General features: G+C 36.1%; 1 protein-coding gene and 1 long non-coding RNA gene across 3 annotated transcripts; both read right to left on the minus strand.

The window, feature by feature from the left end:
• Window positions 1-232: 232 nt before the first annotated feature.
• On the minus strand, window positions 233-3,803 carry LOC140809415 (ubiquitin carboxyl-terminal hydrolase 2-like). 2 transcript variants are annotated; one of them, XM_073167032.1, is made up of 6 exons: window positions 3,647-3,803; window positions 3,365-3,408; window positions 2,442-2,488; window positions 1,344-1,390; window positions 1,146-1,248; window positions 233-1,061 (listed from the first exon to the last, which is right to left on the minus strand). In XM_073167032.1, exons 2-6 carry the CDS (start codon window positions 3,393-3,395, stop codon window positions 288-290), a joined length of 1,002 nt encoding a protein of 333 aa, XP_073023133.1. In that variant the 5' UTR covers window positions 3,396-3,408; window positions 3,647-3,803; the 3' UTR covers window positions 233-287. The 2 variants fall into 2 exon arrangements, with proteins under 2 accessions (XP_073023133.1, XP_073023134.1); XM_073167033.1 differs by having other exon boundaries at window positions 3,651-3,788.
• Window positions 1,494-2,435, minus strand: LOC140809416 (uncharacterized). The gene is made up of 2 exons (XR_012113111.1): window positions 1,631-2,435; window positions 1,494-1,557 (listed from the first exon to the last, which is right to left on the minus strand). It is a non-coding gene; the product is annotated as an uncharacterized lncRNA (long non-coding RNA).
• Window positions 3,804-14,195: the final 10,392 nt, after the last annotated feature.

The following is a 14,195-nucleotide window of genomic DNA, read 5'->3' on the forward strand; positions in this document are numbered from 1 at the left end:
CGATAACTTGAACTAGAACTAGAACAAAAATAGAACTATATTCTTGAAACAATTCTGAACACATTTTAAATATATAAGTTAATGTTTCGTACTCGATCATATCTTTCTCATGAGCCAGTAACACAACTAAACCAAGAAAGAGAAGAACGAAAGAGAGAGAGAAGCGTTGTCAAATACTAATAAAAAATATTGCATTCCATATGTTACATATCCAGTAGATACGCGATTACTAAAAATCATTTACGGCTGTCATCAAGCAAAAAGATCAACGAATGCAGCTCACTCTTCTAGGATTTGGTTGCTTTCTGTTTGGCCTTCTCTATGAGGGGTCTCAGCTGCTTCTTCTCAGCAAGTATCTTCAAGAAGTTGAACAAGAAAGGTATATAGTTGTGCTTACGGCGTATATTTTCAGTTCTCCATTTCTTGAATTTTTCCTCCTCCATCAATATCTTCTCTGTAGCAGCTTCGATCCCAACATTGGTTTCTGAAAGTGTCGTATTTAGCGATTCCATTTTGCTGCCATCCATCATTCTTTCCGACTGCGAGGTAGCAAGCTGCTGGAGGATTCGTTCCCTCTTCCTTTGGAGTTCCTTGAGCTCAGCCGTGTACATCTCTTTCCTGTTCCTTATTATCGCGAGTAGATTAAACCTTATCTCGTTCTTTGAATATCTCTCTATACGTTCTTGAATCACTGGTTGCACCATTTGTAGCCATTCCACACCATCTTGTCCATTGGGGCACTGTCCCAGGCTTATAGGTCCCTCCTTCAGTCCATCGAGCTCGTACAGTATGCCTTCAACAGGTATGTAACTTATGAAGTGATAGACATCATCGTCTTTACCAGCAGACTTCTGCTCGTCAGGTACAAAGGGCTCAGGCCTCGCAAAACTATTGTGTGCCACACGAATAGCTTCGCTATTATTGATAGCCAAACCTTTAAGCTCAGGTGGAAAGTTTTTTGTGAATTCTTTCAGGGCGGTCAGCTCTGGGCCGATATCAATGTCAGGGCTGTTAATCAGAATAGACAGAAGAGCTTGTGTGGCACAAGCGTTATTGATCACCTATAATCATTAAAGAAAAGTGATATCGCATTATCTAAGAATTCTGCTAAACGTATCTGCCAAAATAATGGTATGGACATGAACCTGGCTGGCAAAAAATAAGTTTGGGTTTGGATCCTTAATAACCATACGATCATCCTTTTCACCAGGGCGCCATTTGAATAGGAATATGAGCCCATATATTGGCCTGAAAAACATAAAGATCCAAAAAAAATTGACAATGAAAGAAGAAAGAATATGAAGAAAGGATTTTAAAACAGTGACTTGGATTAATTGATTTACCGTAGACTATTTAGAGAATCGAGATCAAGTGAATACAACTCCTCAACCTGCTTGAGAACAGCAAAAGAAGTAAGGAACCTAAACCATAATAAGAAAATAAAATAATTCACGAGAACTGGGTCAGCCAGCTAACAGAGTTCCATTTCTTGCTCAATCTTAAACCAAACTAGTTATTCAAACAACAATTTTTCAGGTCACGTCAAGCCACAAAATTCTCTATCACCAGTACGGGAAAAGAAACAAATGCTTGTCACAAGATAAATCCAATATACTTTCCAGACTTCAACTTTTGAATTACGTGTTACTCCTATGTTAACACCAAAATAGTAGTACTTTCCATAGGATAATTATAACATAGAATCAAAATTAAATAATAAATACCAGAATCTTCAATATTATGACTTTCGCAGCTGAAGGTTAGGTTCTGAGCATCAGAGGAGAAAGACTTCCTATGGGGTAAAAATAAAATCTTTCTTTTGGATACATGAACAAACAATTGGATTGGGTATTTAATAAAAACCATTAAACAAAACTGATCACTACAAAGTAGGATGTGACATATTAACTCTTTTCCAACTCCAGAGGGGAATCTCCCAGGAACCCAACAACTCAACAGTATCTTTGAGCTTATGACTTATCTAGCTAATAGTCTGGAAGCACCTATATTCATCTAGTCCAATCTGATCATAAGGCGGACAGCTTAACCCATCCAATATGTCTGCAGTCAGTGTGAAACGTTCCAGCAAGGCACGGGCAATTTCATATGTTCCCTAAGATACCTTACTGCAGCAATCATCTTTCTTTCTTTCTTAAAATCTGACTATATTCCAATCTTTTAAAAACCAACCGCAAGCACCAAAAAAAAAAGAAAAAAAAAAGAAAAACAAGAAAGAAAACAGAAACTTATACATTCCAATCTTCCCATTTCCAACTGTTTACTTACACCAGAGTATTCGAGTTCAGATCATCTAAAATTCACTGAAAAGATTCTCCAAACAAAAGGCAATTCTATTGTGTGTGATGCTGAATAGCATATCTAAGAAATACGATCTCAATTTCAGAGCACCTCGCAAGATGAATATGCATCAAGAACAATACCTGAACACCTTTAACTTGCATCTGCTGAATGAGTTCGGTGAAAACTCCTGTGGCAAGAAAGCAAACTCAATAAAACAGAATGCGAATTTTGGGTTTCATATTCTAAGCCCAAAATGGCAGCTCAAGAGAGCGTTCCAACTGAGTCAATATGGGAAAAGGCCAAAACAAATGCAGGAGAAAGAACTTTAGCATAATTCAGTTTTGAATAAGGAATATAAAAGTTGTTTTTTCAAGTTTACTGAGCAATAATTTACTGCTTTTATTAAAACTGGAGATTCAGAAGTCAAAATTACTTGCCTCTGTAGCTTTCTAAGGAAGTATACCTTTTGGATGACACTATTGTTATCAGGTGGGGTCCTTGTCTATACACCAAGGCTACTAAACTTGGCCCAAAATATCAAGAATCTTTGGCTACATGGTTTTAATACTTAAGATCAAATGAACCCAACCAAACATTAGAATCCATGCATTATCCTTTACAGCAGTAGATATATGGATATGAAGAGGAAGCAATCCTTATCACTAAGCAAAAAAATTTATGGGAAAACCCACATAAAACAACTATGAATGAATCGCGTAATGAAAAAAACAACTTTAAGAGTACGAATTTCATTCCAACCATCCTTTCAACACTCCGACAAAACTCGTATTTCAACCTAAATTGTGACTTTATAGAAGATAGCTCAGAAAAAACATAATTGGGTTCAGCGTTAGAGTTCTTCCCGACGTTGTACATTGAATCAAACAAGGACATGTCAACATTCCAATTTTCCAATAAAAAATGCAAAAAAATCGATGTTTTCTGTAAAAGATCGAATCTTGAAGGCGGAAAAATAGTGAAATTCAGACACCTCAAAAAAAAAAGCCATGACATTCCATTTCAACAAACAGGGACATGATATGAACACCAAAGGAAAACATACCAGGATCCGACTCAATAGTGCACCAAGACATGATGTTTCTGCAACTGCAAAATTCCAAAAATTACGGCTTAGTTTTATAAAAGCGCAATTTTTATGCATTATACTATTCAGATTCTCAGTAAACTCTAAATTTAGACACGGAAAGCGTTGAACACAAACCACGACACGCAGTAGAAAAATTAAACCTTATCAATTTCCACAAAATAAGCTAAGACGCACTGTCAATCCAAATGAAACGAAAATTGCGGAGCCTGTCAGTAAATTAAAGATTATACAACGTACCTACTACTTCAATATTGGAGGCTGCGAATAGCGGCGGAGAGGCGGCGCCTTACGGCGAGTTTTGGCCTGTCTTCACAGCCTAAGCTCAACTTCGACGTTTCGAGTTTTCTGGAGTCTGACCAAAAAAAAAAACCGATCTATAAATTTATTTATTTGTGGTAAATATAAGAATTTAAAAAGTTTTTATAAATTTTTTTTATGTAAGAATTTGTTTTAGTGGATTTGATTTTGTTAAAATATAATGTGTTTGATTCAGATGACAATGCATTAATGTTCTATCCGGGTCTGCAACAAAAAAACTCGGTCAACCTAACCTGATGAATCTTGTTTCATTCAAATCCTGACCCACATTTTTTTTGCCAGAGTTTTCGAGATTTTTTCCTTCCCGATTATTGTCGAAATAGAGATCGAGAAACTATCGTCATCTCATCGGGATTCTTGACCCGGCCCGGCCCGGCCCGGCCCGATTATTTTAAAAAATTATCACAATATTAGTAAGGCATTGGATCAGAAGATTGTAATTTTAGATAAAATATATATATATATATATATATTGAAACGAAGCCCGTATAAATATTGACTAACGTATTTAAAAATAATTTGTTCATATATGATGAGTTTAAGGATTATATTAAAAGTAAAAACTTGTGTGAGACGGTCTCACGGGTCGTATTTTATGAGACGGATCTTTATTTGGATAATCCATGAAAAAGTATTACTTTTTATGCTAAGAGTATTACTTTTTATTGTGAATATGACCAGGGTTGACCCGTCTCACAAATCTGTGAGACGATCTCACATGAGAACTTCTCTATATTAAATGGCTAATTACTTCATTCAAAACAAAAAAATTACATACAAAAATATTATAATGGAAATAAAACTATACAAAATAAAATAAATGTGAGTTTCTTTCCATTTCTCACTTTCTCCTAAACTTAAAAAGTGAAATGAACACATTGTTACCACTCTTCTAACTTTCAAGTTATCTTTTCTCTATCTGACGGGATCTGGAACTTTCTGGATCTTGAATATTCGGGTCTTGGTATTGTCGGCTACGAGATCAATAGAAAAAAAATTTATTTTTTATCGAGACAAAAAGTGGATACGAGGATTTCGGGACGAATTCCGATCCGATCCCCCAGCTAGTTTTATCCCATGTAATAGACTAAGGGGGCGTACCGACCGCCACCGCCGTCGCCGGACCACCGCCGTCGCCGTCGCCGCCGGAGTGGAAGAAGAAAAAAAAAAAGAAAGAGCAATTTTGTCCTTTCATCAAAAAATTCAAAATTATCCTACACTTAAAAAACATACTAAATATAACATCATATATTACATTCCTACCACAATCATTTTTTTTTATCATTTATTTACTAATCATTAATTTATCATCCAAACCAAACGCAGCTTAATAAAATAAAGGTCCGATCTGGAAAAGAGAGCCCAAATAACGAAGCCCATAGTCGTGTAACTGCTCACTCATCGCGAGTAATTAGGTGCCGTACTACCGTATAAATAATGGGAGCAACATTTGGTCGACCAAATAATTCACTATTTTCGATTCTGTTAATTAAGATATAATATATTTTGAATTATTCAAAATAAATGATCGAAGCAATTCAATTCAATATTTTTTACAATTTGATTCTTTATAATCAAAACCATTTGATTCTTTATACATTAATGAATTACATGTCATACAAATGTCTTGTTGAATTTTTTTATTATAAAAACTCATGTTTGACCGTCTCATAAGTCAGTTTTTTTATACAAATATTTTATTTAGATTATTCATTAAAAAAAATTATTTTTTACGTCAATTTATTTATAATTTTAATAAGCTACTTCTCCATGAAATTTGTGACAAAATTATCTTGTGTTTTATAAGCATCAATTGTCCTTAATTTTACTCGTTGAAATTAGGCTGTCTAGTTTCCTATAAAGGAGCAGGCAACTTTCACCCGACCAAAAAAATTACTTTATTAAATCACACGTGACAAAAACTTTGATTAAAATATACCATATATCTATTACATGCACGCACATGTGTAATAAAATTAGTATTTTTATGAATAATCTAAAGTTAATATTTAGATTACGAATATTTTGTATAGAAATATATTCGTACCTATTTTGTTATAATTTGTGAAGTTATTGCGTAGACAATATGCTGCTTTGTATTAAAATTAGGCAAAATATGAGACGGTATCACGGATCGTATTTTGTGAGACATGTCTCTTATTTGAGTCATACATGAAAAAGTATTACTTTTTATTTTAAGAGTATCATTTTTTATTATGAATATCGGTAGCGTTGACCCGTCTCACAGATAAAGATTCGTGAGACCGTCTCACAAAAGACTTATATAATGACATTTAGAAAATTATTATATCGAGATATTATGTTAATTAGAGTTAGATTTTGGGGAAATTGCTCATAAATCCCTAAATCCAAACTTAACTTGTCCCTAACTCCCTAGCCATCAAAAACTCTCTTTTAACTCCCTAAACCTATAAAATTGACAAAACTACCCTTATTCTCTATTTTCTTTTAATTGATCCTCCGCGCTTCAAAATTGGTATCAGAGCATGGTTAATTTATTTCAAACACGAAAATTTTATTATTACTAGTAACTAAATGTATGAGAAGGAGAATTTCGAAAAAATTATGAATCCGAACTTTAGTTCGAGAAGAATAATTTACAAGAACTATTCCAATATTTTGGAATATACACAAGTTTATCTAACTATTGTTAGATATCAGAAGCAGGAGAACAAAGGTATGTTCCAATGGTGACCACCAAGTTATGGTACAGATCTGATGGAAACATCAGACATATGACGGTAGATGTCATATATCAAGAAATGAAAGGATTTAGGAATCCCCGAAATCATTTCAATCTCTATTCCAGAAACATTAGTTTCCGAATAGAGCTATTCAGATGTTCTATAAAGCATCTGAAACAACTCATTGAATCAGGAAATTTATCTCCTGATGAAAGACAGCAGTGTTTGCAAAACCTTGCATACACAAAAGGTAGACTCTTACAGGCCGAAAAGACCAGATCTTCAATGATCTGTTAAATATGCCAGAGACTACCATCCAGTTCGAAATTGAACTTATTTCCTTGGAAATAATTCAATTAGAACAAGAATTACAGCGAAGTACATGCTTCACTGAACTCAGAACGAAAGGTATGCGTTTACAAGGTTTAAAGAACCGTAAAAACATACTTCAAAATCTACTCAGAAGAAATTCTTCAGAGAACAATGGATCTGTATAGACAGAAGATCTACGAAGGGAAGCAACAGCACCCTCAGGTAAAAATTTATGATTCAGAATAATAAATTTCTGGAGATAGTACCAGACTCCTCTAAGCTCTCTCTGGATCTTAGAGAAATACAGAAAACGGTACAAAATTATGGCAATATGCTATATTATGTACCTCAAAGGATTGAAAAGGTCCTAGAGAAACAAGAAGAAATTCTTGAGATCTTAAAGGATATTCAAACAAGAATACAAAAACTAGAACAACAACCAAGTTCTAGTAGAAGAACTTCAGGAGGCTGGTTACCACCATCCTTTGGTACCGAACCTTTGTTACATCAACAAGGGAAGGCCAGAGTGGTGTCAAAACCTTTAACTGAAGAAGAAAAGATGATCAATCTAATCAAGTCTGTCTCAGAAAAGAAATTGATCTAATGACAACTTTAGAAAGGATTGGTTTGGAGGATCTACAAGAGCTTGCGGAATCTTTCGCAAATCTCAAAGTAGTAGATCTAAAGATGAATACAGCAGTAGGTGAAACACCACCTGCAATAACCTGGTCATCTTCTCAGGAACCACCAAGGGAAAGTATGGGATCTCATAATGTAAATATGAGAGAATCTCAGACTGATTTCCATACTGGTGGAGGATCACACCCAGCGGGAACAAGGACAAGGAGAACTCAAATTCCTTTGCACCAAACACCCTATGGGAAAACTGTTTTAGATCCTATACATCCTTACGGGGTTATGCTTAACCTTGATGTATTGGACTTCAAAAACAGAGAAGATCTCATAGACGATTGGATATCTGCTATGAGAATCGCAGCAGGAACACTTGATCTCAACAAAGAAGGATTCATTAAACTTTTGGAAATGAGTCTTATGGGATCAGTGAAAATTGCTTGGGACATGACTTCATCAGACATGAAAGAGTCAGTCCTAGTTGGGGAATCTCTTAGTGAGATCGCTGGAAAGATGGCTACCCTATTCAAAGCACACTTTATAGGGGTAGACTATTTCAATAGTCAAGATACAGAGAAGAAGAAAAAATATACTCAAGCTCTGTATAGTCTTGAATTACATGATATATGTTTGGTAGATGAATACATTATGTTATTCACCAAATATAGATGGAATTCAGGAGTCGAAGAAGATATAGCTATGCAGCTTTTCTTCGCAAAAATGCCAAGCCCTTGGAGAGAAATGCTCATACGGGAATACGTACCTGGTAATCCAGATACATTGGCAAGAAGAGCCTCTTTTCTTAAAGGGAAATTAACAGAATGGTGTCACATGGCAGCATTACAAAAGAATTACAAACGACTAAGGGGTATCAACAAAAGAACTCCTTTGTGTTGTAAGGAAAATGATCTTCCAACAATTATTGGAAGTAAACCACAGAAGCATAAAAGGAAAAGTTTTAGGACTCATCCTTATGCACGAAGTGGAAGAAGTTCTTGGAAACCAAGAACCGTATGGTCTAGACAGAAAGCCAGATCTTATAAATCTGGACAAAGAAGCGGACCATCGAGAAGTAGGATATCATCCCAGGCATCAAGTTCATCTCGAAGCACAGGAAGAACACCTACAAAGAAAACTTTCAGAAGAGCTCATACGCGAGCTAATGAAAGTTTCAAAGATTGTAATTGCTGGACATGTGGAGCAAGAGGTCATATCTCAACCAACTGTCCAGAAAATGAGAAAAGAGGTATTAAACGCTTCGATCCTACTCCGGATATAGAAGATGCAGTTTATTACCAAGATCTCATTCAAGTATACCGATTTGAGGACATTGCCTCAGATGAGAGTATATATGAAGAAGAGGAAGTCTTAAGTCAGGAAGAATCTGATGGAACAGAATCGGAATCTGACTGAAGACGAGGTGTTTCGACACGAAACACATGAAGATTTGTCTGGGTTTTTTAGCCAGACAACAATATCTCATAACATGGTTCAAAGAATCATGAGAGAAAATCCAAGTCTACAGAGATACCAAGGTTTCTCTGCAGGACAGGTAGAAAAGTTCTTAGGAAGTCTTGGCCTAAGAAGCAGAAAGCATCATCTAATCTATAAAGTTTCTAGAAGGGAAATGGCAATCCCAATGGAACTTACAGGAAATAGAATGGAGATGCAGTTAATTCCTTTCGAAGAAATAAAGGAGGAATTACAAAAACTCAAGATAGAAGTAGCAAGGACTATGTCCTGGATTCATATAGGAGCAATCCAGATTATGATAAAGGCTACTTTCAAAGAAGGGATAGATTCACCAATTGATATCGCCATATGCGATAAAAGAATGGGGAATCTACAAGATTCAGTACTGGGAACAATCTCAGGAAACCTCTGTGCAGGAAAAATTGTAGGAGTAATCTATCCAAGGATAGCCTACAACCTGGCAGATCGAGATTTCAGCCGAGCCTTGACATTACATCAGAACTTCAAGGAAAAAAGGTTGATGAAAGAAGGCAATAGACCATATTCTATTACCTATCAGATTTCATATGCTCTATCTAATACACATCATTCTGAATTGTTTATTAGAAACGTGTTTATTGAAATCTCTGAGATATTTGGAAAAGTTGCGCAGGCAATTTATCCAGAAAGAATTGAGTTTCCTTTAATACAGGAAACAGATATCCAGATCCAAGACAAACCGATTCTACAGAGGAATCAAAGTCTTAGACTGGAACCAAGAAGACTATCTTTTCAAGGAGATAGAATTACAAGTTACAGATGGGATAAAAAGCCTGTCATAGAAACCCAACAGGAGTTGAAAAGTTTTTCTACAATAGGAAAGCTCAGATGCCCAGAAGGTTGGAAGGAAGTAGAAATAGTATTTGACATTACAAAACAAAGGAATCAATTTCCTTGTAATTCAATATACTATTTGGAACAACCGATGATAGGAACTTACCAAGGACTGATTAATATCGGAGAATTGGAGGTTCATATTCAAGGAATTCCAGGAAAAGAATCAGAACGACTGATTCTTGGGCTAGAGTTTCTCGAGGAACATAAACCTTGGAAACGTCTAGAGTATGGAATGGAGTTTATGGCAGGAGATAAAATGTGGAAAATCCAATGACCACAAGTCCATTCTCCATATACATTCCAGTAGGAATGTTGTATGAACAATATAAGGCAGAATACTTTGCTGCATATATTGATTCAGGTGCTGGAATATGTACAGCAAAACGAGGAGTTTTTCCAAATAATTTGGAAGAAGAATTACCCAAGATTGCTGGAAGAGATTTTTCCAGAAGAATCTTAATCTTATGTAAAGGGATTAAGATGACTGAAATCATGATTGGCGGTGCTGGACAAACACCTTGGTACAAGGTAAAGACACCACCAATTTATTTTCATGATACAGGAGCTGACATATTGTTAGGAAATAATTTCCTACAAATGTTCAAGTCCTATACACAAGAAAATGAGACTAGAAGATTAGTGTTCACAACACCATGTGCTCACAAAATCATAGTCCAGAGACTTAGGGAGGCATTTTACAGAAAATTGCCAATCCAGTTTCGCAGCAAGCGTGGTGATTCAGGAAAACTTCTGAACCCAAAAATGAAGGATTCAAGACGGTTTGGAGAAACAATGCTTCAGTTAAGAGCAGATAAGGAACTCCAACCAGAAGATATAGAATGCCTTAAGATAACTCTACATACAAATGAAGTAGAGTTTGAATCTAAGGTATCACTGGAAGATGTCAAGAAGAGGATCAAAGAAAATTATAACGAAGATCCTTTGGCATGGTGGGACAGAAATCAACTCAGGGCTTGCCTTAAGATCAAGGAAGGCAAAGAGTATGAATTTGTCCGTTGTAAACCCATCCCAATGAACATCCTTGATCAGAGGGATATGCAGATTATAATCAAGTAACATTTGGACCTTGGATTAATCAAAGCAGGTATATCACCATATAGCAGTCCAGGTTTTCTGGTAAGAAATCATGGTGAAATTAAACGAGGAAAACCCAGATTGGTTATTAATTATCAAGAAATTAATAAGATTCTGGAGTTTGATGGGTATTTTATACCTAGTAGAGAACATTTGATTAGTTGCATTCGCAATGCCAAGATATTCTCTAAATTTGATTGCAAGTCTGGATTCTATCAGATTCGGATGCAGGAAGAAAGCAAGAAATTCACAGCTTTCTCCACACCTCAAGGACATTATATTTGGGAAGTATTACCAATGGGATTGACTAACTCACCCCAGATATTTCAAAGAAAGATGGATAATCTTTTCAAAGATTATTTCAAGTTTATGTTTGTTTACATCGACGATGTTTTAATAGCATCCAAAGATATGAATGAACATGTTAAACATTTGGAGATTTTCTCTAATGTTTGCAAGAAAGAAGGACTGGTTTTATCTGAAAAGAAAGCATTCATTGCTACAAGAAAGATTGAATTCCTCGGAATTGAAATCGATGAATCAGGAATAATTCTGCAAGAACACATAGTAGAAAAGGTGCAGAATTTTCCAGAAAATCTCAAAGACAAGAAGCAACTTCAAAGTTTTTTAGGGGTTGTTAATTTTGCTGGGATGTTTATTAGAAACCTAGCAAAACACAGGAAGGTGTTCAGTCCATTATTGAAAAAAGATGCTAGATTTATATGGACAGACGAACACACAAAAGGACTTATCCATTTAAAGAAGGTTTGCAAAAATCTTCCAAAGATGGCTATTCCTCAAGACGAGGATGATCTGGTATTATATACCGATGCCAGTGATCATTGGTGGGCTGCAGTATTAACAAAGCTCACACCAGATGGAGAACAACCATACAGATATTGTAGTGGGTTATTCTCAGACGCAGAAGCCATAAGATGTCATATCAACGAAAAGGAATTTTATGCAGTAAAAAGGGCTTTTGAAAAATGGCCGTTATTTTTACTTGCAAAGAAATTCACTTTGAAAGTTGATAACACTCAAGTTAAAGCTTTTTTGAGGAATAGAATTGAGTCTAAACCGGAGAAGGCTAGATTATTACGATGGCAAGCTTTATGTCAAAATTATATTTTTGATATTATGATAATAAAATCTCATGAAAATATTCTTGCAGATTTTTTAACAAGAGATGGACAGCATTGACATTGATGCTATTATCAAGATGCAGAGGCATTTGAGGGAACACCTTGAAATGCTTCAAACCGAGTTCAACAAGTTAGCTGTTAACGCAGAAGTTGCGGGAAGGCTACAACAAGCTGATAAGAGAGTTGTCTCTGATCGAATTACAGGATGTTTACAGGCATATACTCAGTTATGGTCTGTAACGCAAAGGCCTATCCTCCAGGGCATTGAGAGACCACTGGTTTCTCAAATGGAGAGTTTTCGAGTACAGGACTCTATACCTGTAGCGGGGGATTCAAATACCCCTTGCACAAGTGTTAAGTCGGGATCATCACCAGATGAGTCGACTGAAACAAAAGTTGAGACTCCTGATCCTTATCTTGAGTCCTCAAGTCAACCCTTCACCTCGGGGATTGAAGAGGGAGAGATCAACCTTAGGCCTCGGATTGATAAGGGCAAATCTAAGGTTGGTACTAACGAAACAACAATTTCTCCATTCCAGGTTTATCAGCAGAATTGGGAGAAGTTGAAAACAAGAATAGGCATTAACCCAGCTACAAACAGGGTTGATGTTTCAGGAAAATATCCAAGGGTATGGATGAAACCTAATTCATATCCCAAGGAGGTTAAAGCTTGGTATGAATTTGGGGCTCTCGCCTCAGTTTATACTACATCACCCAGCTTTCCGGAAATTTCATGTCTACCAAAATGGATCCAGGAAGCTGTTCATGAAACTTGGGCAAATAATGATTATTTGTCCAGAGGAGATATTCTGGAATTGTATTTTTTCAGTACAACACCAGAACCAGCAGGGAAAGGCACACATGAAGCCTTTCATTTCATCAAGCTAAGGAGGCCAGATTCAAATGTCCAGAAATTTATCAAGGACCCTCCGACAGAAGAAACACCCCTGGTATCTTCGATTTCTGAAGATGACATTTCTACCAGAAGAGCTTGGGGTTTATGGGTCTGTCTTACTGAGATGGACAAAGTCAAGTTTCCGTTCAAATTTTACAATCATTCAGTGAACGGATCATTCCTGTTAAATACAATGACAGGAAAAACAATAAGTTTCGCAGAAGATCTATTTGAGAAGAAAAGAAATCTCTTGTGGAACAGCAAGCTACCGGCAAGCAAAGAGACTCGCCGAAAGTTCTGCAATATGGCGCACATAGGAAGATGGTCGGAGAACATCTGCCCTGAATGCCAAATTCAGAAAGAACCAGAGTTCGGTAAAGGTTTCAAACCGAGATCTGATTGGAAACATTTTACCGAAGCAAGGACAAGTGGGGAAGGACCACATTCACATTTTCCTCGAGGATACAAAAAACCAAAGATTCCTCGACAAAATTAAAAGGGACATGTGACCCTCCATTATAAAAAGCAGGACCACTACAACCACTAATTAGTGGTAAAAGACAAATGAACCACCAATAACAAATGGTGGATGACTCAGCAAAGCATTGGATACCAATCTAAAAGGAATCCAATGAATAAAAGTAAATTAACTGGTCCCGAAAATTCATCCATAAATAAGGACAGAAAGGAAACCAGTTAACACACCAGAATCAAAACTTAAAAATGTATCGAGTATATTTAAAAGTTTTGAAAAGAAGGTTAACATACAAGAGGAAGGAGGCAGAAGCTCTTAAATGGTTAGTAAATCATTTCAAAGAGTATAAGAAAGATGAAATTACTGCCGATATCCTGGAAACTCATCGCCAATGGTATCTAAGAGAGATAAAGGAGGATGAGAAGTTGATGTCCAGATTAATAATCTAGACAGGGACCCTTCAACCACTACATGGTCCCCAAGCAAGCTGTAAAGGCTAATGAAGATTTGAAATCCGAAGTTTCAAATCCGAAGGAGCCTTCTATAAATAAGGCAGGAAGAAGGAAGTGAAGATCATCAAATATTTTCTCCATTTCTTTCATACAAGGTTGTAATATTTTCTTTCAAGTTTTATGTGTGTTAAGAGTTCAGCTACGATAAGTAGCTAAACAAGTTTCTCCTCCTCTACAGGAGGTTACTATGTAATAAATAAATGTTTGTGTTTGAATAAAAAAGATCTTTGCTCTTAGCCCCTATCATGTATTATTTTCAAAATTTGATCTTTTGCTGTACGCTCTAAGGTAGGAAACGAATTAGAGCTATGCTAAGTATTGCTGAAGGAATCTGCTTAGTAACCATCGGT

The sequence above is a fragment of the Primulina eburnea genome, chromosome 13, assembly GCF_022965805.1.
Source record: "Primulina eburnea isolate SZY01 chromosome 13, ASM2296580v1, whole genome shotgun sequence".
Classification (NCBI taxonomy): Eukaryota; Viridiplantae; Streptophyta; class Magnoliopsida; order Lamiales; family Gesneriaceae; genus Primulina; species Primulina eburnea.

Excerpts from the sequence above, each read along its gene's own strand:
- LOC140809415 (XM_073167032.1), bottom strand. The coding sequence starts at position 3,395 with ATGTCTTGGTGCACTATTGAGTCGGATCCTG. Across the intron at positions 1,249-1,343 it reads GATTCTCTAAATAGTCTACG|GCCAATATATGGGCTCATAT; the intron begins GTAAATCAATTA and ends TATGTTTTTCAG. Across the intron at positions 1,062-1,145 it reads ACTTATTTTTTGCCAGCCAG|GTGATCAATAACGCTTGTGC; the intron begins GTTCATGTCCAT and ends TAATGATTATAG.